This window comes from Chiloscyllium plagiosum, unplaced genomic scaffold (assembly GCF_037043375.1).
Source record: "Chiloscyllium plagiosum isolate Xiang-an unplaced genomic scaffold, Cpla_swu_hap1 HiC_scaffold_4, whole genome shotgun sequence".
In the NCBI taxonomy this organism is placed as follows: Eukaryota; Metazoa; Chordata; class Chondrichthyes; order Orectolobiformes; family Hemiscylliidae; genus Chiloscyllium; species Chiloscyllium plagiosum.
Window position 1 is genome coordinate 98696296 of NW_028270142.1, and position 25690 is coordinate 98721985.

At 38.2% G+C, this 25690-nt stretch overlaps 2 protein-coding genes across 6 annotated transcripts in view; one reads left to right on the forward strand and one right to left on the reverse strand.

Annotated features, from left to right (window-relative positions):
* The window catches only part of wwp1 (WW domain containing E3 ubiquitin protein ligase 1), a 161450-nt gene extending 139992 nt beyond the window's left edge, over positions 1-21458 (forward strand). For all 4 annotated transcript variants that reach the window (XM_043688142.2, XM_043688141.2, XM_087986505.1 and 1 more), the window contains exons 19-24: positions 2154-2294; positions 3063-3183; positions 4404-4508; positions 12515-12611; positions 15077-15149; positions 20140-21458. In XM_043688142.2, the coding sequence (XP_043544077.1) occupies positions 2154-2294; positions 3063-3183; positions 4404-4508; positions 12515-12611; positions 15077-15149; positions 20140-20239 (637 nt within the window). In that variant the 3' untranslated portion in view covers positions 20240-21458. The remainder of the gene's footprint in view (positions 1-2153; positions 2295-3062; positions 3184-4403; positions 4509-12514; positions 12612-15076; positions 15150-20139) is intronic.
* Positions 21459-22014: 556 nt separating this feature from the next.
* rmdn1 (regulator of microtubule dynamics 1) overlaps positions 22015-25690 on the reverse strand; it is a 35847-nt gene continuing 32171 nt past the window's right edge. For both annotated transcript variants that reach the window (XM_043688145.2, XM_043688146.2), the window contains exons 9-10: positions 24985-25118; positions 22015-22258 (exon numbers count right to left, since the gene is read on the reverse strand). In XM_043688145.2, coding sequence (XP_043544080.1) covers positions 22208-22258; positions 24985-25118 — 185 coding nt within the window. In that variant the 3' untranslated portion in view covers positions 22015-22207. The remainder of the gene's footprint in view (positions 22259-24984; positions 25119-25690) is intronic.

The window sequence follows — 25690 nt, forward strand, 5'->3', positions numbered from 1 at the left end:
TATCCACTTAAGCCTATTCTGTCTCCCTCTCCCATTGTTCCCTTAAGTATTTCTATTTGATAGATTCTACTTTGTTTTTAGGAGCTTTTATGGATTTACTTGCACCACATCAAATGAAAAAGATCAAATTATCTTCTGTATTTATAAAAAAAAGAGGCTTTGCAATTTGTCTGTTAGTTCCTCCTGTGATCATTTTAAATTATACTATAATCATTTCATTAACCAATAAAAATAGCTGTTCTTGATTTCAATTTATCATAAATTTTTGGGTACTTCTGTGATGAAATTTCCTCTTGGCATCTTGTAGTGACATAACTTAGTTTCGTGAAGTGCATCATGATTAAGGCTCCACATTTCAGCATTTTCTTAGTGAATCACTTCTGCATCACATCGTCCATATGTATCTATTTAATCTGCCCATTCTTCTAAGCTGCCTGTGATTCTGAGTTTACTTTGTCTTCACTAATAACTATGACATACATTTTATCAATGTTTTTGTATACTTTGTCTACACTCTGACGGAGAAGAGAAATGGTCCAATTCTTCTCACATGCAGAATGAGCAGAACAAAGCAGCTGTATATCCAGTGATGTTTACCGGAGGTCTGAACAGTTTTTATGGTTGGGTCTAATTGGTAGTCTGCCAGTCCTATAAGCATACTGATGAGCAGCTTGCCATTATTGTCCTTTTGGCCTATTCTGCATGTGATTGATTTAGCTAACTGAATCGGATCATAAAAACAGTTTCTGTATGTTTGCTTTGATGTGAGATAAAGCAGTTTACAATGTTTGTATCACCAAACTGTCTGTCTAGAGGTTTTGAAGTGGTAAATGTATAAAGGGCATAAAAGTGCAGTTTAGATCCCAGACATTGCAATAACTGGATTACACATTTCTAAATGTTGATGATGGGGTAGTTTAAGTTAACTCGCTTTTAAAATTAAGATGCTTAACTTGCACTTTTTGATCAGAGCACCTGAACCCAAGCACTTATCCATGACAGACTTGAATCCGTAATACTGGAAGTTCTCAAAATCGTGCCAGAAGCTTTGCTTAGAATTATTCTGTAGTCAGTGAAATTTGTTGAAAGCATTTTCTCTTGGTAAGGTTTACTTGCTGCAACAAGGGCGATTAAAATTTAAAATACCAGGTGAGAATTATGTGCTAGCTATGGCTCTGTCCATTCTCCCCTCGGAACCACATGGTCCCATATAAAAACCAAGCTGATACTCCAGGACTGTACTGAAGGAGCAGTGCACTGTTGGAGTTGCTGTCTTTTGAATGAGACATTATACCAAGGCCTGATCTGCTGTTCATGTGGATGTAAAAAGATGGTATTATTTTGAAAAAGAGAAGGGGAGTTATTCTTGGTATCCCAGAAAATATCTATCCCGCAATCAACATCACAAATTTAAAAACTATTATCTGATTGTTACCACATTGTAAATAAAGCTGTTGTCAGTTTACAAACGTTACCCTGTGACAAACCTGAGGCAGGATTAGAACTGTTTCCAGTAATCAACAAATGTCTTGTAACAGATTTAAGAGTGCACTGTCCATTCACATTACATTTTGGTCAGGAAAACAGAAGAAATTTTTTTATGTATACTAGTTTCAAGGAGTATCAAAAATGAAGATTTTGAATTGGGGCATATGTTGAGCAGGAATTCCTGAAGAAGGGCTTATGCCCGAAACGTCGATTCTCCTGTTCCTTGGATGCTGCCTGACCTGCTGCGCTTTTCCAGCAACACATTTTCAGCTCTGATCTCCAGCATCTGCAGTCCTCACTTTCTCCCCATATGTTGAGCATCCTTGATTAGAAATATATGTTGTATCTTCACCCTCGTACTTTCACAATTTTTTTCCCCCCTCTCTTCAAATTTATCGAAGCAATGTTGGGTATCTTAACTACTTAGGTTCCAAGCCTGTTTAATCACTTGTTTAGGGCCATTTGCAGCTGCTCAACAACTTAAATCCACTAACTCAATATAGATTTAAGGATTTTATCTCCAACTTCCTGATCTGTATAGTTGAGCACATTTAGCCATTGAACTACTACAAGAAGGTCAAAAGCAGAATCATATGTTATGTTTAATTTAATCATTGACATGTTTACAGTGGTTTTGCATTATGCTATTAAATCATGTCTTGCAGGGACAACAATATTGAAGAATGTGGTCTAGAAATGTATTTTGCTGTTGACATGGAAATTTTAGGAAAAGTTACCTCCCATGAACTGAAACAAGGAGGGTCAAACATCTTAGTGACAGAGGAAAATAAAGAAGAATACATTGGGTAAGCTAATTTTTTTTAAGCAAAGATTTGTCACGACATGTTAAAAAATCTCATCTGCTCACAATTCCTTTCAATTTTCATCGTCCTAAATGCCGACGACTTATTTTTACAATGAATTTACCCATGTCAGCCTATACTTCCATTGACAGCATTCTTTGCAGCACTTCAGTTTTGCATCTCATGAGTGCTCCGTCTCTACTACACAGAAATTCCTGTTTCCTGACCACTTTTACCTTTCTGCTTTTCCTGTTTAATCATAATATGATTGGGCCAAAATTAGGTGTTTGCCTTGTCAGTGATACGAGAATTCCATAAATAATTCAAAAAAAGTTGCAGGAAAGTTAATTAGTTCATGAATGTTTAAACATAAGTGTGATTTTAAAAACACAACATACACAATTATTAAATCCTAGACTTTTTCTGATTGCTTAGAGTTAATCAGTGATGTATTTTCTTTTTTGATTGAATTTACCATGTAAATCTGTGGAACAGTATTTAGTGGCACTGGGAGTAAACAAATTAAAAGTTGGATCTGACAGTGTATCTGACTGCTTGCAGCCCCTGTCTCTCCCTTTAATTGTTTTTTTAAAACATTCTCTCACTTTTTTTTGCTGGCTGTTCTTGATAAATTTAATATCTTTCGAATTCAAATACTTATTTGATTTGGCATATTACTAGCAAATAGTTTCATGTTGTACAAAAGGGTAACTAATTAAACAGGTAGTATTTTTGTGTAGTTACTTTAAACCATGACCTCTGCTTTTTCAGTCTCATGGCAGAATGGCGATTTTCACGTGGGGTGGAAGATCAAACCAGAGCTTTTTTAGATGGCTTCAATGAGGTAGTACCTCTACAGTGGCTGCAGTACTTTGATGAAAAAGAGCTTGAGGTGAGACTGTTGCTATTAAATGTCTTCAAATAATAAAGCTCTATGAAACAATCTAGTCTATTTTAGAACTTTACTGTCATGCCTATGTGATCTATGTGTTCCATTATTTTATCGTGTGTAATTCTTTGGTTACCAGACCTGATTTTAACTTGTACTTTAATTATCATATTTAGATTTAAATATTTTAAACTAACTGCAGTTAGATTGAGTTCTGATCGAGGCAGTTAAGTTCGTATGTCTGTGCTGATTTGGCTGAGCTATCCAATTAATCCTATACCTCTACTTGTTTTCTATTTCACTGCATTTATTTGTGGCCTGTTTCTGCTCCTAAGTTCCTAACTTGGCAAAGTTTTTTGTCACATTGCCTCTAGTTCTTTTGTCAGTCACTTTAAATCTGTGCCCACTGGTTGGTTACTGGAAACACTATCTTTATCATATTCTATGAAACTTTTCAGTATTTTGAACATCATAAATAAATCCCCTTTATCTGTCCCTAATCTTGAAAAATGTTTGTTTAATTTTTAAAGGAGTGGACAGAGTTGATATAAAACTTGTTTTCCCCTTGTTTCTGTGGTCTAGAAACAATAAACATAGTCTCAGAATAAAAGGCAAGCTATTTAAGATTAAGATGAAGAACTTTCACTCAGAGGTGGTGAATCTTTGAAATTCTGTGCCCCAAGAGCTGTGGAAGCTTAGTCAATAAGGATGTTAAAAACAGAAATGAATTTTCAATTATTAATGATCATTAGACGTAGTAGCAGAAGTAGGCCATTCAGCCCTTCAACTCTGCTCCAATACACAATGAGATCATGGCTAGTATGGTAATCTTAAACTCCACTTTCCTGTTTTTTTTCCCATTAGGATTCCCTTACTGATTAAAATTCTGTCTGTATCCACTTTGAATATATTAACTAATCAATCCTCTAATCCTGCTAATATACTCCCCTGAAAATCGTGGGCTTTTAACTTAATAAATAGCCTAACACGTGGTATTTTATCAGTTGCCTTCTGGAATTCCCGTGAAGAATCACCTTTGACTGATTTCCCCCTGACTATCATAACCAATTTGCCAAAACGTTTCCAGTCTTAATTGTGCTGCTGTTTGGCTGTACTTGCAGCATGATAATGTTTAATTTGGTTTCGCAAAGATTACGTGATACTCATGATTACTTGTTGTGCTGCATATTTGTGGAGTAAAACCTTATTGTTTATTTCTGCAGGTTATGCTTTGTGGCATGCAGGAAGTAGATCTTACTGATTGGCAGAGGAATACAGTCTACCGCCATTATACCAGAAATAGCAAACAAATCATTTGGTTCTGGCAGGTATGGATCACAGGATTATTAAAAGTGATAAACATCAATTTTGAATTAGTTAACTGCAATAATTCTAAATAAAATTAATTTTGCAGGCATTATGAGGCTAGTCTGCTATATTAGCTTGGTCATGGTAAAGCTCATGTATAGGTTATTTCCTATACTGTAGTTGGTAGAGTTGGTACAATTTTAAGAATTATGTAAGGAGTTTTAAAAATACTGTCACACACTAACAGTGCCCATGTTATGACAATCTAACCATATGTACAGTGATTAGGACTATAGATTAGGGTAAACTAGGTTGACCTGCAACAATAAATATGAAAAATGTTCCACATGCAACACCATGCAGTAATTAGCTGATTCAATCCCCGTATTCTATTGATTTGTTGATAACAACTGTAATGCCTAAGGGAAAAGATTTACTGGTGTCCCATATTAACAAGAAAGCAAATTTCCTCAAAGTTTTCTAGTTTGTGCCATGAACATTTAAAGATAATATAACTATGCAGCTTATTATACGATCAATGAGATCTTCTGCTTTTAGTGCTTCCATCTATTTGTCAACTTCCTGTGGAAATAGAGGTAATGTTTTGAGGATAGTGACCCTTCAGAACTGATACCCCCGAGAAAAAGGTGGTGTTTATGCTGATAATGGAACCTAAGGAGGAAAAGGAGTGAGTAGATAGATGGCGAAAGAGAGAGAAAAGAAGGTACGCAGACAAATGGATAATTGATAGTAAGCCAGGAAAGTAGAGAAACTAGGTATGTAATAATATGTGCTTTGAGTAGTTGAAAGTGCATTGGCTGTATTGAAAGCAAACTGTGCCATGGCAGGATCTGGAATGTGAGGGTGGGGAATAGACATGGAAGAAGGTGTTATTGCTCTCAAATGGTTAAGCTTGATATTAAGATCTGGAGGTTCTAAGGTCCCCAAGCAGAAGACTAGATCTTGTTCCTCCAGTTTGTGTTGAACCTTGCTGGAGACTACTGCAGTCCTTAGACAGAAATGCTGGCATGGGAACACCTTGTGTTGAAGTTGTAGGCAACTGAAAGCTCTGAATAATTCTTATGGACAGGATATAGGTGTTCTGCAAAGTGGTCACCCAGTCTGCATTTTGCACCCCCCCAGTGTAAAGGAGATCAAATTATTAACAGCAAATACGGTGGACTAGATTGAGTAAAGTACAGGTAAATCTCTGCTTCACCTGGAAGAGGAGGTGGTAAACGGATGTGTTTCACCTTCTGTGATTGCATGGGAAGGTGGCAGGAGAGTGTTGAAGGTATTGCGAATGGAGAATGAGGGGACCATGCCATCCCAGAGGGAGCAGTCCCTGCAGGATGCTGACAGGGGAGGGAAGGGAAATGTGTGTGAGATGGTGGCTTCTCACTGGAAGAGATGGAAATGGCAGCTTACGATCCTTTGAATGTGGATGCTAGAGGAAATTAAAGAACAGGGGAACTCTATTGTTGTTATGGAAGTAGATAGAAGGGTTGAGAGCAGAAGTGTGGAGAATTGGTTGGACATGGCTAAGGGCCTGTCTGCCACAGTAGTGGAGAATAATTTGTTGAGGATAAAGGTGAACGTTTCTCATGCCTGCTCCGCGGAAGTTGACATCGTCAGAACGCTGATACCGAGATTTGTTATGATTTATTATTATTGCATATACTGAGGTACAGTGAAAAGTATTGTACCTTATCAGTGTAATAAGAGAATGCAGTATGTAGTGTTACAGCTACAGAGAAGGTGCAGAAAAAGATCCAGCTTAATGCGACGTCTGTTTAAAAAGTCTGATAAGAGGGGAAGAAGCTGTTCTTGAATCTGATGTATTTTCAAACTTTTGTATCTGATGAAAGAGGGTAGAAGAGAGAATAATGAGGATGGGACGGGTCTTTGATTATATTGGCTGAATTTGAGGCAGTGGGAAGTATGGACTGAGTCTATGGATGGAAAACTAGTTTGCGTGATGGACTGAGCTGCATCCACACCTCTCTAATTTCTTGCAGTCTTGTGTAGAGCAGTTGCCATTCCAACTATTGTGAACATTCCAAATTTCCTTAGAGTTCTGAGGAAGTAGAAGCATCAGTGTGCTTTCTTGACTGTGGCATCAATATGGATGGACCAGGACAGTTTGTTGGTGATATTTACTGCAAGGAACTCAAAGCTCTCTACCATCTCCATCTCAGCACCATTGATACAGTCTGGGGCGTGACCTCTACTTTGCTTTCTGAAGTTGATGGAGAAAGTGAGGTCTGCAGATGCTGGAGATCAGAGCTGGAAATGTGTTGCTGGAAAGGCGCAGCAGGTCAGGCAGCATCCAGGGAACAGGAGAATCGACGTTTCGGGCATAAGCCCTTCTTCAGGAATCCTGAAGAAGGGCTTATGCCCGAAACGTCGATTCTCCTGTTCCCTGGATGCTGCCTGACCTGCTGCGCTTTTCCAGCAACACATTTCCATTTCTGAAGTTGATGACCAGCTCCTTCATTTTGCTGACATTGAGGGAGAGACTGTTTTTACTCCGTACCACCAGGCTGTCTGTCTCATTATTGTTGAAGATCTGACTGCCTACAGTGACGTCATTAGCAAAATTGTAATTGGAGTTAGAACTTAGTTTGGCCACGCAATTGTGTGTGTGTGAGGAGTATAGTAATGGGGTGAGTATGCATCCTTGTGGGACACTGGTATTGAGAATAATCATGGAGGTGTTATGGAAGATAGTCATGGAAGATCTGAATTTAGTTTTAATAAACTAAGGGTCACAACGTTTTTTTTAACCTTTTCATCCCTCCACACAGAGACAAGACCAATTTCCCATTACATATGTCTTGGGTTTAGAAATTTCCCCATTTTAGAAGATTCCTCATTTCGCTTGCTTCTTAACTAGCCTTCAATCCTAGTTACTTAAGAGCTATGCTTCATTCCATGCAGCAAAGAATTTCAGTAACTCAGTAATTTAACTCCCTGCCACAGTCTTCAAAGTTGAAGCCAGACAGAGCAGATTAAATCAAATAACTAATTTAATAGACTAGCAGCTGTAGAACCAGATGATACGTTAGTGTTATGGTACTCAACCAGAATATCGTAACCAGTATTTTGCACAAGAAATAAGAGCAGGCTATTTGGATTTTTGAATTTGCCATTTTTCTCTTTCAAATTGTTGACTTCCACCTTCTAAGACCACAAGAAATAGGAACAGGAATAGGCCATTCAGCCCCTTGAGCTTGCTTTGCCATTCAGTAGAATTGTGGCTGATCTGACATTCTGTATATCCACTTTTTTGCTATTTCCCCATAATCCTTGATTCTCTTAGATCAAGAATTTAATTATCTCAACCTTAAAAATACACAAGAACTCTGCCACCATAGTTCTCTGTGGCAAACAGTTCTAAAAACTCGACTCTTTCAGAAGAAATTCTTCCTCGTCTCAGTTTTAAATTGACACCCCTTATTCTGAGAGCAGGCTTCCGACTCCTAGACTCTCCCATATGGGGAAACATTCTCTGAGCATTTATCCTGTCAAAGCTCTTAAGAAACTGAAACATTTCAATAAGACCACCTCTTATTCTTTCAGGTTCCAATGAGTAGTCCATACCTGTTTAATCTTTGCTCATAAGACAATCCCTCTATACCAAGGATCATCATGGTGAACATCCTGTGAAATGCTTCCAATGAAATGATGTCTTTTCTTAAAAAGAAATCCTTTTTCAGAACTAAGGGTCACTAGACTTGAAGTATTAACTCTGTTTTCTCTCCACAGATGCTGCTAGACCTACTGAGTTTCTCCAGAAATGTCTGTTTTTGCTTCAGGAAACCTGAGCTTCTGCAGTTATTTATTTTAATATTTTCATTGATTTGCTAAACATATATCTGAATTCATTGAACAGATTTTACAAAGGTTTTGCTCGAAGCCAGGATGTCCTGTCTTGACTTCGTCTTTAATCCATATTTCAAACTGCTTTGTTTATTTGATGGCCTGGTTTTCAAACATCTTTAGTTTATCCATCTACCTTTGAGTGATCCTGGTTCTGTTACAGATTTCATGACTGGGGGCCATTCCAGATGTACACTTCTAGTTTGCTGTAAAAAATCTTGTTGTCCTGGGTTTTCCTTCTCTTTCTGATGAAGGGCTTTTGCCCAAAATGTCGATTCTCCTGTTCCTCTGATACTGCCTGACCTGCTGAACTTTTCCAGCACCTCATTCTTGACACTAATCTGTAGTCTTCGCTATCGCCATTCCTTCTCAAGGTCTTGGCTTCCCACAGTTTAGCTCCTTGTGTTTTTTGTGAATTTAATAATGTGCCCCAAAAGTCCATTACTCTCAAAGTTTCAAAACACTAACTTATGTGGTACACTACTGACAGCTTCTGACCTGAAAATGACCACCTTTGTGTTCTGTTTCTTGGTTTTGAGGAGCTCTTTAACCAATATCACAATTCATTTCCTTTTTTTTCTGGCATTCATACCAAAGCTATTAATCAATGAGCAGGGTAAAATTAAAGTGAGAGAAAACTAATGAGAAATACAGGTGGATAGTGAGAGTTTCTACAAATATTTAAAGTAAGAAAGAATTAAGAGTGAGCATCGGCCTTCGAGAAAGTCTCACTGGGCATTTAATAACAGAAAATAAGGAAATTGCAATATTTGCATTCAAGTCATTTGCTCCTATCTGCACTCTAGGGACACAAGCAGTAGGAAATGGAAGGGGGTGAGCAATTCTGGAAAATCACCAGGGAAGTCATATTGAGTAAATTGTTGGAGCTGTAGATTGATAAATGTCTGGGTCCTGAAGAACTACATCCTCTAATCTCATGCATGGCAGATGCAGTATCTTATAGATAAATGTGGGGTTATCTACTTTGGTAGCAAAAATAGGCAGGCAAATTATTATCTGAATGGGATAAACTGGGAAAGGGGAAGATTCAACAAGACCTGTGTGACTTTGGATGGCAAATTGGATGTTGGTCTTCAAAGCAGGGATGTCTTACTGCACAGGACATTCATAAAACCTGGAATTTTGTTTGCCATTTTGGTCTCGTTATCTGAGGAAGAATGTTCTGACTATTGAAGGAGTGGAAAGATGGTTTTGCAGACCGATTCCTGGGATGGTGGGGCTGACAAACAGGCAGAGACTGAATCAGTTAGGGCTATATTCACTCGAGTTTCAAACAATTGCAGGAGAATCTCTTTAAAAACTGTATAATTCTAATGCGGTTAGATGGTAGATGCAGGAAAGTCCAAAATATGGTGAGCATATGCAATTCTCTGCTACAGGAAACTGTTGAGGCCAAAACGCTGAAGACCTTCAAGAAGTATGTAAATACGTGCTTGTGTCTAGAAAGATCAAAGACTTTAGGAGAATGCGGGAAAAGAGTACGGAGTTGGATGACCAGCCATGATCATATTGAATGTCAGAGCAGGCTCGAAGGGCCAAATAGCCCCTTCCTGCTCATGTTTTCTTTGTTTCTATGTTTCGAAAAGTTATCAAATTCTTTGAAAAATGCAACAATAGTGAAAGTTCATGGGAAAAAAAAGTGACAGTATGCAATTAATACAATTCTCTTTCCTAATAATTTCCTGCACCTTTTGAGATTCATACACTAGGTCACCCAGATCCTTCTGCATTTCAAAACTGTGAAATCTTTCACCATTTTAAATATTTTTTTTCCCTTGCTTAAAATGGACCACTTCACATTGTTCAACAGCATTCTCTGCTGTAACATCTTTGTCCACTCACTCAAACTATCAGTTTGTTTTTTCAACTCCTTGTGCCCTCTTCACAACTTAATTTCCTACCTATCTTTTGTCAGCAAATTTGGCCACTATAACTTGCGTCGATATATCGAAATCTTTTTTTTTTGACGAGCTCAAGATCCAGCATTGATCTCACTGGCATGCCATTCATTACATCTTGCCAACCAAAAAAAAAATTTACGCCTATTATTTGCTTCCTGTTAGCCAGGCAATTGTCTATCCCTGTAAATGTATTACCAACATATTGAAAGCCTTCTGAAACTTGCAGTGGGTTTTTTCAAGCTCAACTTGCCTTTCATAAATGTATGCTGTTTCTGTCTGATCCTGACTCTGCAAAGAGAGATTTGAAGTTTTAGTTACTAAATGAAAAAATGACCAAACAGGATTTTTAAAAAACTTATACCGTAACAATGACTAAAGCACTATTATCTAAACACTTTTTTATTTTCAAGGCAACTACCATTAGATTACAGAGAAGAAGATTCCCCTCTATACTTACACATCACCCTTCCCACATAATTACAGTCCCTTTAGCAAGCAGTCTACAGTTGCTCCCAGTTTCCAGTGTGTCCTCATATCTAGTTCACCAATTACTAACTTCAAGTGATGGTCTGCTGTCACTTGCCTCAGGTTTGGGAAATTGCTTTTTTTTAAATTCACCACTATCAGTAAAGCCTGTTCCAATGATACCTCTTCCCTTAGCTATGTCAGGATGAGCCTTCCAGAATCCTCAAAGCTGCAGGATGCGTCTATTTGACTAGAGACTAGCTCGTTCTCATATCTACTCGTGGTGACTTGCAAAGCTGAGCTGCCTTTTCTCTGCTGATAATGAAGATATACTAAATGCTGTGATATTGATTTGTAACCTTATCTCAAGCATCACTTTCTTTGCTGTTTTTCCCATAGCAGTGTGATGCATGTTTTAACTAATAGCTTTTAGCCAGATACGTATGCTTAATGGAAAACTTCGGATTCAATTATGTGTCAGCTGTCAGACTCTCTCCCAATACTGTTTACTTCTCCGTATTTCTTTATTGCTGCTCTATAAACTACCTCTTTTCAACCTGATCAGCTTGCCTTTATCTCAACTCTTACATTTAGAAGTGCAACAGCTTTCTGGGCTCTTTGGAAAATCTATTGTAAACTCAGACACTGCGGCGGTTGTCTTTAAGTGTAAATTTGCACCTCGTTCTCCGTAAACCAACCTAATACTTTCTTTGACTGCTAACAATTGAACTGCATTAGAGAAGCCTGTAGAACAGACCACATGATCCTTCATGTACCTAATCTTAAAGATTAAGTCCTAAAACATAATGGTGAGAATCTTCTGAGATTCAGAGCAATGAAATCTGGACCTAACTTGCTGTTGGGTGACTCTATGATCTGCATTAGCCCCCCATTCTTATACCTGACCTGACTGGATTACCTGTGATGTAACTGACCACTGCCATCCCACCACTCAACCCACCTTCTCACTCTTCCTCACTGCAGCCAGAATTAGAATTCCAACTGAAATAATGCAGACCATCCAGCAGGTAGTGGAAATACATATAACATCGATGCCAACAGGAAAACATGGGTGCTTTTAAATCTTTTACATTTTTAAAACACTTTAAATTTTTTTTTAATTAAATTTTTAATTTGAAGTAAAATTTTAAATTAAAATTTTAAAAATATTTTAAATCTGCTTTTTGGTCTTCATCCTGTTTTGTCATACCTGTTTTTTCTTATGTACATATACCTACAGAAAACTTTGGATTCAATTCTGTTGACTGCCCGATTCTCCTCCTCCTGTATTTGCTTGTCCCATTTCTTTTATTGCTTCCCTAACAGTTTACTCTATTCAGCCTGGTTCTCACTTGTGTTGTCAACTTGCTATGTGTCATAACCATCTTTAACAAGACAGAATCTAGCCATTGTCACTTGACAATCAATGGCATTACCATCAATGAATTCCCCTGTGGGTTACTATTGATTAGAAGCTGAAGTGGACTCATCATATAAATGCTGGTACTACAACAGGAGATCAGAGGCTAGGACTGTCATGGCTTTCTACTGCAGCTCACCAACCTTATTTACCAACCTCCATGATTTATTAGTCACATTCATGTCTTCCCCATGCAGGTTTGCAATTGCATTCTGGATTTTATTGGGTTAACTCTTCCATTATAAATAGAGATTCTTTTCAATATTCTAATATCAAAGAAGAATTCAAAGTTTTGAAACATATTATCTTTCAAGTGACTTCAAGTTTTATTTTACAGTTTGTGAAAGAGATGGATAATGAGGTGCGTTTACGATTGATGCAGTTTGTCACAGGTACCTGTCGTTTACCACTTGGAGGATTTGCTGAGCTTCTGGGTAAGCATGACTGATCAGTGGAATTGTAATTTCTGAGAATGAGCTACCGTTATATTACTTCAACATCTAATTTCCAGAACTCAGAATTTGGTGTGTACTCATTATGAGCACAATTTTATTCAAGTCAAAATAATTTAATGCAATATTTTTTAAAACCTGCAAAGTTTTAACGAATGTTATTCTAAAACTGGAAACCATAAGAGAGATGCTTATAAGAGAGATGCTTATAAGACACTTGATTCCTTCCCACACTTGCTGATGATTGAGAGTAAGCTAACTGGACAGTTAGTTGGCCAGGTTTGACAAGCCTGGACCACTTTCCACATTTCCAGGAAAATGATAGCTTTGTAACCGCATTGGAATAGCTTGCTTAGGGGTTAATACCGGAGCATAAATCTTCAGTGATATTGCTGGAATATTGTCAAATTCATGGCCTTTGTAGTCAAGGAGCTATGAGCAGGAGTAGGCCTTTGAGCCTGCTCCACCATTCATTACGATCCTGGCTGATCCTCTCTGTGCCAGGCTTTCTACCTTGATGCCTTTAAAATCGTATCTAATTCCTTCTAAATATATTCTGTAACTTGGCCTCCATAGCCCCCTCGTAGTAAATTTCACTGGTTCAGTGCCCTTCAAGTGAAGAAATGTTTCCTCATCTCAGTCCTAAATAGCCTGCCCTGTATCCTGAGACTGTATCCCTTGGTTCTAGACTCCCCAACTGAGCAAGATATCCTCCCTGAATGTAGTCTGACCAGCCCTGTTAGAATTTTGTACGTTTCAATCTGATTCCCTCTCATCTTTCTAAACTCGAGAGAATACAGGACCAATCGAACTAATTTTCCCTAAGAACATTTCTTCCATATCTGATATCCGCCTCATGCAACTGCACTCCTTCTATGGTATAACTTCAATAAGACATCCCTACTTCTGAACTTAAATCCTCTTGCAAGGAAGGCCAATATACCATTTGTTTTTCTGATTAATTGCTGTAACTACTGTCTGCTTTCATTGACTAGGGTGCAAGGACACGCAGATCCCTTTGCACCTTCACATTTCCCAATATATCACTGTTGAATTAATATTCTTCCTTTCTGTTTTTCACACCTACGTGTATAACTTCACATTTAAACTATGTTGTACTACATCTGCTGTGTGACTATCTACTCACTCTGCTTGTCTAAATCACTGTGTCCTTGCATCCTCACAACACTCAATCCCATCCAGTTTTGTAACATATTCGGTATCTGGGTGTTTTGTATCTTCATCAATACAGATTCCTCATCATGATTTGCCAAATTAATATCCTTCCTCAATATTGCATTGATTTGTCCTTTACTAACAATGCTACCTCGCATCTTTTTCCTTTTTTGACTTTTCTTCCTAAATATCCCTGAAAGCTCAGTTCCTATCCTGATAACCCTGTAGCCAGTATCTCTGTAATTATAGATATCCAATGTTTTCAGTTGTTTCTTGATTCCTTGAGAATATTTATTTTTAATTTCTGTTTGTTATTTTTTCAAGTTTTGGGATACTTCCGTCATCTCTGCCTATTTAGGTTGCCTGTGTGCTAAGTTTTTGAAATATCTTTCCTGCTCTATAACCAGCCATTAAGAGTTTGAAAGTGTACAAAGCTGACTTTTCTTCAGTTTTCCTTCCCTCCAATGAATGAATCTGATATTTGGATCCAGATGATTTTGTATGATCAAGATAAATTGCACTGATCTTCTTCAGCTCCATTCTGGCCAATTGGGAAGACCACGATGTAGGATAAGAAAGGAGGGAAATATTGAGATTAGATAAGCTAAGCAACAGTGTAAAGTGAAGATGAAGGGGTTGGTGTAGAAACGTGAGGAGGATTAGAACAAAATTCCTGGAAATACTCAGTAGGTCTAGCAGCATCTGTGGTGAGAATAACAAAATGAAGAATTGAGGTCAAAACCTTTCATCAGTTGGGTTTGGCTAACCATCTCTGATGGAATTCTATCGACCTGAAACATTAATCATGTTCCTGACTACAAAATGCTGTCAGACCTGCTAAATATTTCCAGAATTTTCTAATTTTATAACACAAACTGGGCAGGGAAAATCAGAAATTGAACAAGGGAATCATGGGTAGACCAGTAGAGTGAATGTTCAAGACTTATGACAAGGAGTTAAATATGTAAATGTAATGCAGTTGATTCTCAATAGCCTTGTTTAGTAATTTGGAAAGCAACTCAATTGTCTCACCAGCACCTCTTCAAAAGCAACTAGGCAAGGGGAATTAATAATATACTTGCCAGCAACACCCACATCTTAACAATAAATAGTAAAAGAATTGTCATTTAAAGAAACTGAACTGTTCGTCATGTTGGAAGTATTGCACTGTACTTAAAAAAAACAGAATGCACTCTGAAAATAATTTTAACCTTTCATGGCAACATAGATTCTTGACAAAGCAATGACAGATTTTTGAATATTTCAAACAGGGAGTAACGGCCCTCAAAAGTTTTGCATCGAAAAGGTTGGTAAAGAAACCTGGCTACCCAGAAGTCATACTTGGTGAGTAATGATCAGAACCTTAATACTCCGTTCTACTTATGACAGGAATATCCATGATTTTAAATCATATACTGTGTTTTGATCTCTGCATAAATGTTAAATAATAGGCAACCCAATCCAGTGAGGAAATGCTCATTATCTTGGAGTAGCCATAATATTTTCTCAGTTTGTGTTCCAGATTGGGAGCCCAATCTATTACCATATAAACTAGGAGTAGGCCACTCTGTCCTTTGAGCTTGCTCCGCCACTCAATATGATTATGGCTGATCTGAGTTTAATCTCAAACACTACATTACTGCCAACTCCCAACAATCTTTCATCCCTTTGGTAATCAAGAGTGCAAGAGTTGAGAGGTTATGCTTCAGTTATACAGGGCATTGGTGAGACAGTGTTTGGAGTACTGTGTATAGTACTGGTCACCAGTGTTATATAAAAGGATACTAATGTATTGGAAGCCTTAAATTTTTAAGATTTCTGCATCCACTGCCTTTTGAGGAAAGGAATTCTCCCACAAGAAGAAACATCCTTTTAACATCTACCCAGACAAGTCCCCTCAGGATCTTCTATGTTACTTCCGATTCTTCTAAACTCCATAGGATACAGGCCTAGCCTGTCTCGCCTTTCCTCATAAGGGAATCCACTCATTTCAGTTATTAGTGTATGCATACTTCCAATGCATTAATATTCTTCTGTAACTACAGAGACCAGAATTATAGACAACACTCCAGATGTAGTATGTCCAGTGCCTGGTATAACCTGGTATTCTCCCAATTCCTTCGTCTCCGCCGCATCTGCTCCCAGGAGGACCAGTTCAAAATACGTACAACACAGATGGCATCCTTCTTCAAGGACCGCAATTTCCCCCCCGACATGGTCGACGGTGCCCTCCACCGCATCTCCTCCACTTCCCGCTCCTCCGCCCTTGAGCCCCGCCCCTCCAACCGCCACCAGGACAGAACCCCACTGGTCCTCACCTACCACCCCACCAATCTCCATGTACAGCGCATCATCCGCCATCACTTCCGCCACCTCCAAACAGACCCCAGCACCAAGGATATATTTCCCTCCCCTCCCCTATCAGCTTTCCGTAGAGACCACTCCCTCCGCGACTCCCTTGTCAGATCCACACCCCCCACCGACCCAACCACCACTCCCGGCACCTTCCCTTGCAACCGCAGGAGGTGCAACACTTGCGCCCACACCTCCCCCCTCACTTCTCTCCAAGGCCCCAAGGGAAACTTCCATATCCGCCACAGATTCACCTGCACCTCCACCCACATCATCTACTGCATCCGCTGCAGCCGGTGTGGCCTCCTCTATATTGGGGAGACAGGCCGCCTACTTGCGGAGCGATTCAGAGAGCACCTCTGGGCCACCCGGACGAACCAACCCAACCAACCTGTGGCACAGCATTTCAACTCCCCCTCCCACTCCACCGAGGATATGCAGGTCATTGGACTCATCCACCGCCAAACCACAACAACCCGACGGTCGGAGGAGGAGCGTCTTATCTTCCGACTGGGAACCCTCCAACCGCAGGGGATGAACTTGGACTTCACCAGTTTCTTCATCCCCCCTCCCCCCACCCTGTCTCAGCCGGATCCTTCCAGCCCGGCACCGCCTTCCTGACCTGCAGTAGTCTTCTTGACCTCTCCGCCTCCACCCTACTCCGACCTATCACCCTCACCTTGACCTCTTTCCACCTATCACATTTCCAACTCCCCTCCTCCAAGTCCCTCCTCCCTACCTTTTATCTTCTCCTGCTGAACACTCTCTGCTCATTCCTGAAGAAGGGCCTGTGCCCGAAACGTCGAATCTCCTGTTCCCTGGATGCTGCCTGACCTGCTGTGCTGTTCCAGCAATAAAGTTTCAACTTTGATCTCCAGCATCTGCAGACCTCACTTTCTCCATAACTGAAATATAACCTCCCTACTCTTGCATTTAATTCTCCTTGCAACAGAAGGTAACATTTGATTAGCTTTCCTCATTACTTTGCTGTACCTGCATAGTAATCTTTTGCAATTCATGCACCAGAACACCCACATCTCTCAATGTCTCAGCACTGCAGCCTCTCACAGTTTAGGAATTGCTTTTGAAAATTCTTTCTGCCAAAATAGACAATTTTACATGTTCTACATTCTACTGTATTTGCAAGATCTCTGCTCACAAAGAATCCCTGCAGTGTGGAAGTAGGCCATTCAGCCCTTCAAGTCCACACTGACCCTCCAAAATGACTTATCCAAACATTGTAATTATGCATTTCCCCATGGCTAACCCACCTAACTTACAAATCCCTGGGTACTGTGGACAATTAAGCATGGCCAATCCATCTAACCTGCACATCTTTGGACTCTGGGGGAAAACCAGAACACCCAGAGGAAACTCACGCAGACACAGGGACAGTGTGTAAACTCCACACAGTCGCCTGAGGCTGGAATCGAACCCAGGTCCCTTGCACTGTAAGGCAGCGGTGCTAGCCACCGTGTCATCCATTCCTTTGTAGGCTCCTTATGTCCTCTTCACAACTCATTTTCCTACATATCGTTGTCATCAGGAACCATATCTTTGATCCCTTTATCCAGCATTTGTAGAGGTTTTCAAGGGTTGAGAGCCCAGCACCATCCTCTGTGACACATCACTCGTGACATTCTCCTCACAATGCAAGATTCGTCTGTGTCATCTGAAATCTTGGGAATATTAAATTAGATCCTAGTCCAAATCATTGATGTGGATTATGAATAGTTAGGGCCCAACCACTAATCCTTCTGGGCCATTCCTGCTTATAGCCTGCCAGCCTATGGGTGACCCATTTATTCCTACTGTCTGTTTTATGTTTCTTAATGAATCCTCAATCTGTGTTTGTAGATTACTCCCAATCTCAGGGCTTTTGTATTGTTTACCAACCTCCTGTATGGAACTTTATCAAAAGCCTCTGAAAATCCAATGCATCACATCCACATTTGTTATCAAATCTGTTAGCACCATTATCAGGAAACATTGATAGGTCTGTCAAACATGATTTTCCATCATCAATTCAAGTTGACTCTGTCCAATCAGGCAATTATTTTCTACAAGTCTAATATTCACATCCTTAATAGCTAAGTATTTTCACGCTTACTGTCATCAGGCTAACATTTCTGTAATTCAATTTTTCTTTCCCTCTTTTGTTTTTTAAACAAGTTTCCAATCTGCAGAAATAATAGAATTTTGAAATATGATCATCAATGCATCCACTATGACTAACCATATCTTTCAACACTCTGATGAAGATCATTCAGGCCTGGGGATCTGTCAACTCCCGGTCTCATTAATTTCTTGGTACTATGTTTTAATAATGCTAATTTATTTCAGTTCCTCACTATCACTGTATGCTTAGATCTTCATTATTTTGGGAAAACATCTTGTATCGTCTTCTGTGAAGATAGGCACAAAGTATTTATTTAGCCTTGCTGCTGTTTTCCATAATAATTTATCCTGCTTCTGCCTGAAATGGAACATTTGTCTTTGCTAATCCTTTCATTTTTGCATGCTTACAGAATCTTTTACAAACATTTTTAAAATTTTTTGGAAGTTTATGTTCCTATTCTATTGTCTCTATTAATTTTTTGGTTCAATTTTGCTGAACCTAAAATTCTCCCAAATTTCATACTTTATAAGCCACCTCCTTTGAGTCAATACCATCTTCACTTTCTCTTGTAACTATATTCCCACACATTCCGTTGGGTAATTTTCATTTTTCTTTTCGTGATCATTCAGGCCATGAGGATCATCCACCGCTACCTTCATGGTGTATTGAGATGCCTGACCATGTTTTAAGCTGACTTTCAACTACTGGCATCAAACTAGAGACTAAAAGTAAACTACAATTACTCACCAATCAGGTCCAATGAATCTTGTTCTTTGCAAATTTGATATTTGCACTAGATACTCACCAACCAGTCAACTTTAAACTTGACTTTGTCACTTCTTTTTTAGAAAGTCTTTAGCAGTCTCTTATTCTGAGAAGTCCATCATGCAATTGTTCATAATTCAGCACAAAAGGAGACCATTTGGCCCATCAAATATATGCTAGTTCTTTAAACAGCAATTCAGTTGATCACAATTTCCTGATCATTTCTCATATCACTGCAGTTAGTCTTCAAATGATTTATTATTTCCTTTTGAAGACCACGATTAAAACTGTACCTATCATCTGATGTTTCAAATTCTAATCATTTGTAAAACTGTTTCCAACATCTAAAGGGTCAATAAACAGATGACTCAGACTAAAGGTGACTGAAGAACTAAAGGCGACGTGAGGGATATCGTGTTTTACAAAAGATTAGGATTTCAAGTATCAGGTGGTGTACAGTTTTAATAGCCTTCAAAAGGTCAGGCGGTATTGTGAATAGAGAAAGTGAATTAACTTTTGGGTCAGTGGTCTTTCTGATAAACCATGAAGTAGCTGGATGATTATATTTATGTCAAACCAGAAAGGAATAACTTTGAAATAGTTATCTTGTCCATAGTACCAAGAGCCTAGTCACATTTGATAACACTGCTTATAGCACTCTTTAACACTTTGAAACATGAACCTTCCCATTTTGATTATTTGCTGCTTGTTGGAGGTGATATGAATGCTTGTGTGGGAGAGTATGGTGTATAGTTTGGTATTGGTGTCTCAACCTCACTGTTCTCAGAAATAGTACCACAAAGACAAACGTACCCAGAGGTAAGTTTGCTTGCATTAAAGTAATTTCCATTTTCCACGTTTTTATTTGTGAACTGCTTTAGCTTACGAGGAAAGATAGCTTTCTTCAACAGATAAGTGTAAAATATAAAACAAGTTCCAAGAGATACAGAATAATGCTGGGTCAACCAGTACTGAGAGAAAGTAGTAATTCTACAGTAGATTTGCTGGTCAAATTGTGTGGTTTGACTGACATTTACTCAGAACATCCAAGAGTGTTTAAATTGAGCTAAATTTATTCATTTGCATGTTGCTTTACAGCTTTAATCGCTTGGATTTACCGCCTTACAAAAGCTATGAACAGTTGAAAGAGAAACTGCTTTTTGCAATCGAAGAAACTGAAGGATTTGGGCAGGAATAGAAGCAGCACATGTTCTTGATGACATCAAGTAACTCTTTCCTGTCCAACAGTCTACAGTTGCACAGATGCCTACTGTTGTATATAAGCTATTTGCCTAGAGAAGTAATTCACTTCTGGAATCCTATAGAATCCAATCCTGCTTTCCTTCCTGAATCATTATGCAAATTTGTCTTGAACCATACATCATATTTTACATACCTGTGTTTTCCCTTAAAATGAGTGTCTTGGAGAAAACAGTTTAGCTGCTTTCTGAAACATGATTTTTTTTACAAAAAAACAGGAACAGCTAGAATATCAATGGCTCTAGTTTTATAGAGCTTACTTGAAATCTGGTAGGTGTACTATTAGGCTCCCTTAGTGTAAGTTGCATCTTCCAGAAGAAAATACATGCCCTATAAATCAGTTTCCACTGATGTAACAAATCTGTCAGGGTTATTTCTCGCATGGCTTTCACAAAAGTATTTAAGGCTTATGCCAAACACTGTCAAATATCTAGAATTAATGCTGCTGGCTTGTTGAGATCATAATGTGTAAATGCTGACATGAGGTTTTCTTTTACTTTCTTGTGTTATTGCTTGTTTATGTATGTCTCGTGTATAGCAGACTGAAAAAAGAAAGTAAATGTACTGGGTAGTAGCCCATAATACTAATGTAATTTTTATAAACAGAAGCTAATGTGGACAATTTAAGTAATTATGCAAAATATTACCTCTGCTGCTTTTCTGTTCAGTCTTTTAGAGTTACATTTAATCAATCAGGAATAAAAAAAATCAATTAAGTTTTGCACATTGTAAGGAATGTTGTGTAATTAGTTTCCTCATTGCAATGTTATACATGCTGGGTTTTTTTTAAAGGCTATTGTGTAAATTGCATTCTATTCATAGGTTTGATTTTTTTTCTTTCAAAATACTTTCTCATAGGCCTTCACTCTTGCTAGAAATATCATGATTTATTTTTTTCTTAAATGCAGAAGTTTCAGAACATGTAATAAAATGATTTTAAAATAGTTTCACCAGTATTGAGGGCATTTACTTAATTACATGTAACAAAAATATATTTAAAAATAATTGTGAATTATATGGAACTGCAACTTCTAACACACCGTGCTTCCATGCAGTGAATGGGGAGATATGGACATTTGAAATGTAACATTTGTAATGCTTTAAATTTAAACATTGTAAATTCCATTAAAGTTTTTAATTTGTAAAAGTTTTGTAAATACTTGAGTTTGGTCAGTTTTTTCCCCACTACAATTTTTAAAAATTGTTGTAAACAAAAATGATCTGTTGGTATCATGACCCAAATAAGTGGTCACTGCTCTAGGAGATCAGAATTACTACTTATTTATCTTCTGTTGGGTGCTCATAATAAAATTCTCCTTTTAAACCTGACTAGTACTTACAGGTAGGAAAACTGAATAATAAAATGACAGTGATTTCTTCCTGACTTTTTCTGCGTATTTATTTTGTATTTTTTGTTCTGACAGCTGTCCTGTCAAGCTGTTACAGAAAAATAGTTACAGATCACACAATGAACTTTAAAATGATAAAATGGAAGGGACCGTAGGTGATTCGTTTTATGTGAAGTGTGTGACATGTTTTCATAAGGTTTTTTTTTGGAAATCTGAGCATTGAAAGTGCATCTTTGCACAAGATAATGTGTGATTTTCTTGTGGAAATGGGCCTTTGTTTTTAAATTGAGGCAACAAGCTAGAGTTGAATAGCTTTGCAATTTTTTGTCTTTTTGCTTGAGTTACTAACTGCACAGGAGGAACATGACATTAACATTTTTATTTGCTTAATTCTGTGTCAGGTCTGTACAACTTCATGTAGAATTCTTCTATAATTATAAACGTTAATAAAAAATCCTTTAAATTTATTAAGTCAATTGATTTCCCAGATTATTTTTCAATATTAAATGAGGCAATGTTAACTGGTATTAATTAACCTGATTGTTTTGAGACACTACTCAATGTCGTTTGCTGATCAATTTCAGTAATTCGATAGCTTCTTTTTGAACCTAAAAAGAGAAGACAACTTCAATTATCCACAACTCGTCATCTGCCAAATGACCAAATTCAGTGTTAGAACATTCAATATAAATTTGTATAGAAAGCTTACATTTAATCTTTCAGCAGAGTACACCAAGAAGAAGTGACTATGAAATATGTATAACATGCAAATTAATTTGCATTCTCTTTTACAAGAAAGAGATGCACTCTGGAGAATCACCAGCTGTTTATTTGAAAGGAGCTCAAGATTCTATCACATTCTTCACTTTTGCTGTTATATAGGTCAGATGCAGAGGTATAAAAAGCTGCTACGTCTGGAGGTTGCACATTTTTCAGCCACAATAAAAGTCAACAGTCTTCTCACCTAAACAATTCATTGGCAACAACAGCCAGAAAGTAACTGCAATGCAAAGAAATTTAATCAAATGCTGTCAAATAACCCAAACATTTGGGAAAGCTCAAGTTAGGTAGTATTTGTGGAGAGAAATCTGATGAAAGATCAATGAGCTAGGATTTTTTTTAGCTAATAGATGAAATTGAGGGGGCAGGGAGAACACCAAGTGGTAACAAAGTGAAGGAACAACGGTTGTGTCAAAATGAGGTACAAAGACAGTTAAAGAAAACAAAGATTAACCTAGCCAAACAAAAGGTGGTGAGGAGAAAAAAAACAAGATTCAGATAGAGGTTATAATCCAAAGTTGCTGAAGGCTGAGGTTAAAAGGTTGTAGAGAGCAGAGTCATGAGTATTGCTACTTCAGCCAGCATAGAGCTTCACCATTCAGCACAGGAGCAAAATGGATATTTGAAGTATGTAATGGGAAGCTACCAACAGAAAGCACTGTTACAGCTCAGGCTGTGTATATTTGGTCTCCCCATTGTAGAGATAACATTGAGTAGCAAATACTGCATGCTAAAGTGGAAGTACAATTACTTTCGCTTGGTGTATTTCTGGCCTTTGAAAAAAGATGATAGGGTAGGTAGTGCATCTACATTTGCATGGACCAATGCAATAGGGAAGGGGAGAGATGTTAAGGTGACTTAGTGGACTAGAATAACCAAAAGGCATATTGGGACATTCTTAAGAAAGAAATGTCTTGGAAGTCGCATGGCTTAAGTTACTTTCTTGGCCTTGTTTTCTGGAAATTACATGTCTAGTTTACGGCTTTTTTTCTTTGGGTATAGTTTGAAATTCAGTTGGGGTGCAGCCTGCTGAGAGAGTATGAACCTACCCAGTTGGGTAGAGCATTGAAACCAGTGCACTCTCCAACCTTGGCAGTAATACCTGTAAATCACACTACATGGAAATCCTCAAAGAAAAAGGAGACCTGTCAGAGCACTGGTATGCCAAATAGTTATTGGAACTGATACAGTAGAGAAACTGGGAGAATGGAAAGGAGCAGAAGTGTAGTTGGGGTAGCTGTGTAAGTCCCTAGTATTAATAGCTTATCTTCAGAAACAAAGTCAGTGGCACAACAGGGATGAGTGAGGGAAGGGTGCAAATTGGAGACAAAGTCAATGGAACTTTCCAGTTCATGGCAGAAGGAAGCAGCACCAATAGTCAGCAATGTTCTTGAAAGGCAGGCATAACTCAGGTCCAGATGTCCACAGCAATGTTTTCTTTATTTGCAGGACACACTGCCACAAGGAGGGGGTTGCTGGTGACTGGGGTCTGATTAGGCCTCTGAGGAATATAAGATCTCAGACTATTCTGATTGGGCATCCATACTGAAGAGGAAACAGGGCCAGCAAACAGAAACCTGTTGCAGTGATGTAGAATGTCAAGAGACCGTACAAAGGGAGGAAGGATAGGCAAAATAGGAAGAAAGTAAGCCAAGAACAAATCAAAACAATGGGTCAACCAGGACAATCTTGTTTATGGATGTTGGGAAGAATGTAGAAGTATGCAGTTCAGAGTTAAAGTACGTTGAGATTAGAAGGAAAAGTTCCAGAAGAGATTAAGGAAAGTTTATAGGGTATGGTAATATCACTGGACATTAATCCAAAGGTCCAGGCTAATGCTCTGGGGAAATGCGGTCAAGTACCTTTTGCAGAGGTTGAAACACTGAAATATTATTTGCATGATCCAGTGTTTTGTTACTAATGCTATTCAGTATAAGAGTATCCTGTCCATCATAGAATTAACTGTGTTGGTTGAGTTAGTTATGGAGTTCATACTCCATCAATGAATAAGCAATTGGGCTTTATGTTAAGAAATGTCACAACACAATCTTAAAGTCAAAAACAAAAGCTACATAGTAAGATAAAAATGACCTTAAGATTCTAATCAGTGATAAGAAAGGCATTTTTCTCAAAGGGTTATGTTGGTGAGATTATTTGGCAAAATCTACATTGTTTGGATAAGATCTGCTACGTGAGCTTCCTGCAATTACACAAAATGGTGCATTGGGAAAGCCTGTGGCTAGACTTGATGAAATTAGATCCTTAAAGCAATCACAGTGTCCTGAAAGTACTGTGAAAAATTGCTTGTTTTGATAGACATAATCAGTTTTTTAATATCTTGGCACTATTTTTCACAATTCTGCAACCTAGTACAGTCGTGATTCCAATAGTTACATTATTAACATTTCTATTCTTCCAGATTTCAGAAATAATCTAGTGTTGTCCCAGCTGGAGCTGCTCACTTCAGCTAGGCTGAGACTAAGCAAAATTAGTTGTATCCCATCAGTAACAACATTATTTGCAAATGAGGTTAAATTTGTATGAATGGCCTTACCTGCTTGTCGTCTTCATTACGTGCTGGATAGTCTCTTGCTTTGGTCAGCCATAACAGAGCCAGCTTCTCGTTTTTTAATTTCATGTATGTTTTACCCATCATTAATAAGTTTTTACTGTAGAAATTTGGATCAACTGAAAAACAAAACACACACTAAACTTAAAATTGTTACACTTTAAAGAGTGATATATGGTTCTCTACTCAAACTATTGCAGAAACAAACCTTATTGTCAAAATCATGAATGTTCACATTTTGGTCTCTATTCAATTAAGTTATCAATATACTTGAGAGAGTCATACAGCATGGAAACAGACTCTTCAGTCCAACCAGTTCATGCCAATCATGTTCCAAAACCAACAGTCCCACTTGCCTGCATTTGGCCCATATCCATCCAAACTTTCCCTATTCATGTACTTAACCAAATATCTTTTAAATGTTTTAACTGTACTTGCATCCACCACTTCCTCATATTCCACAGTTCATTCCACACATTAACCATTCCAAAAAGGCTGCCTCTCAAGCCCTTTTTAAATCGTTCTCTTACCTTAAAAATACACACCCTAGTTTTGAATTCCTCATGCTACAGAAAAGACCCTCGCTATCCACTTTATCTATGCTCCTCATTATTTTATAAACCTCTATAAAAGGTCACCCCTCAACCTCCTGCACTGCAGTAGAAGTCCCACACTATCTTTACAACTTAGA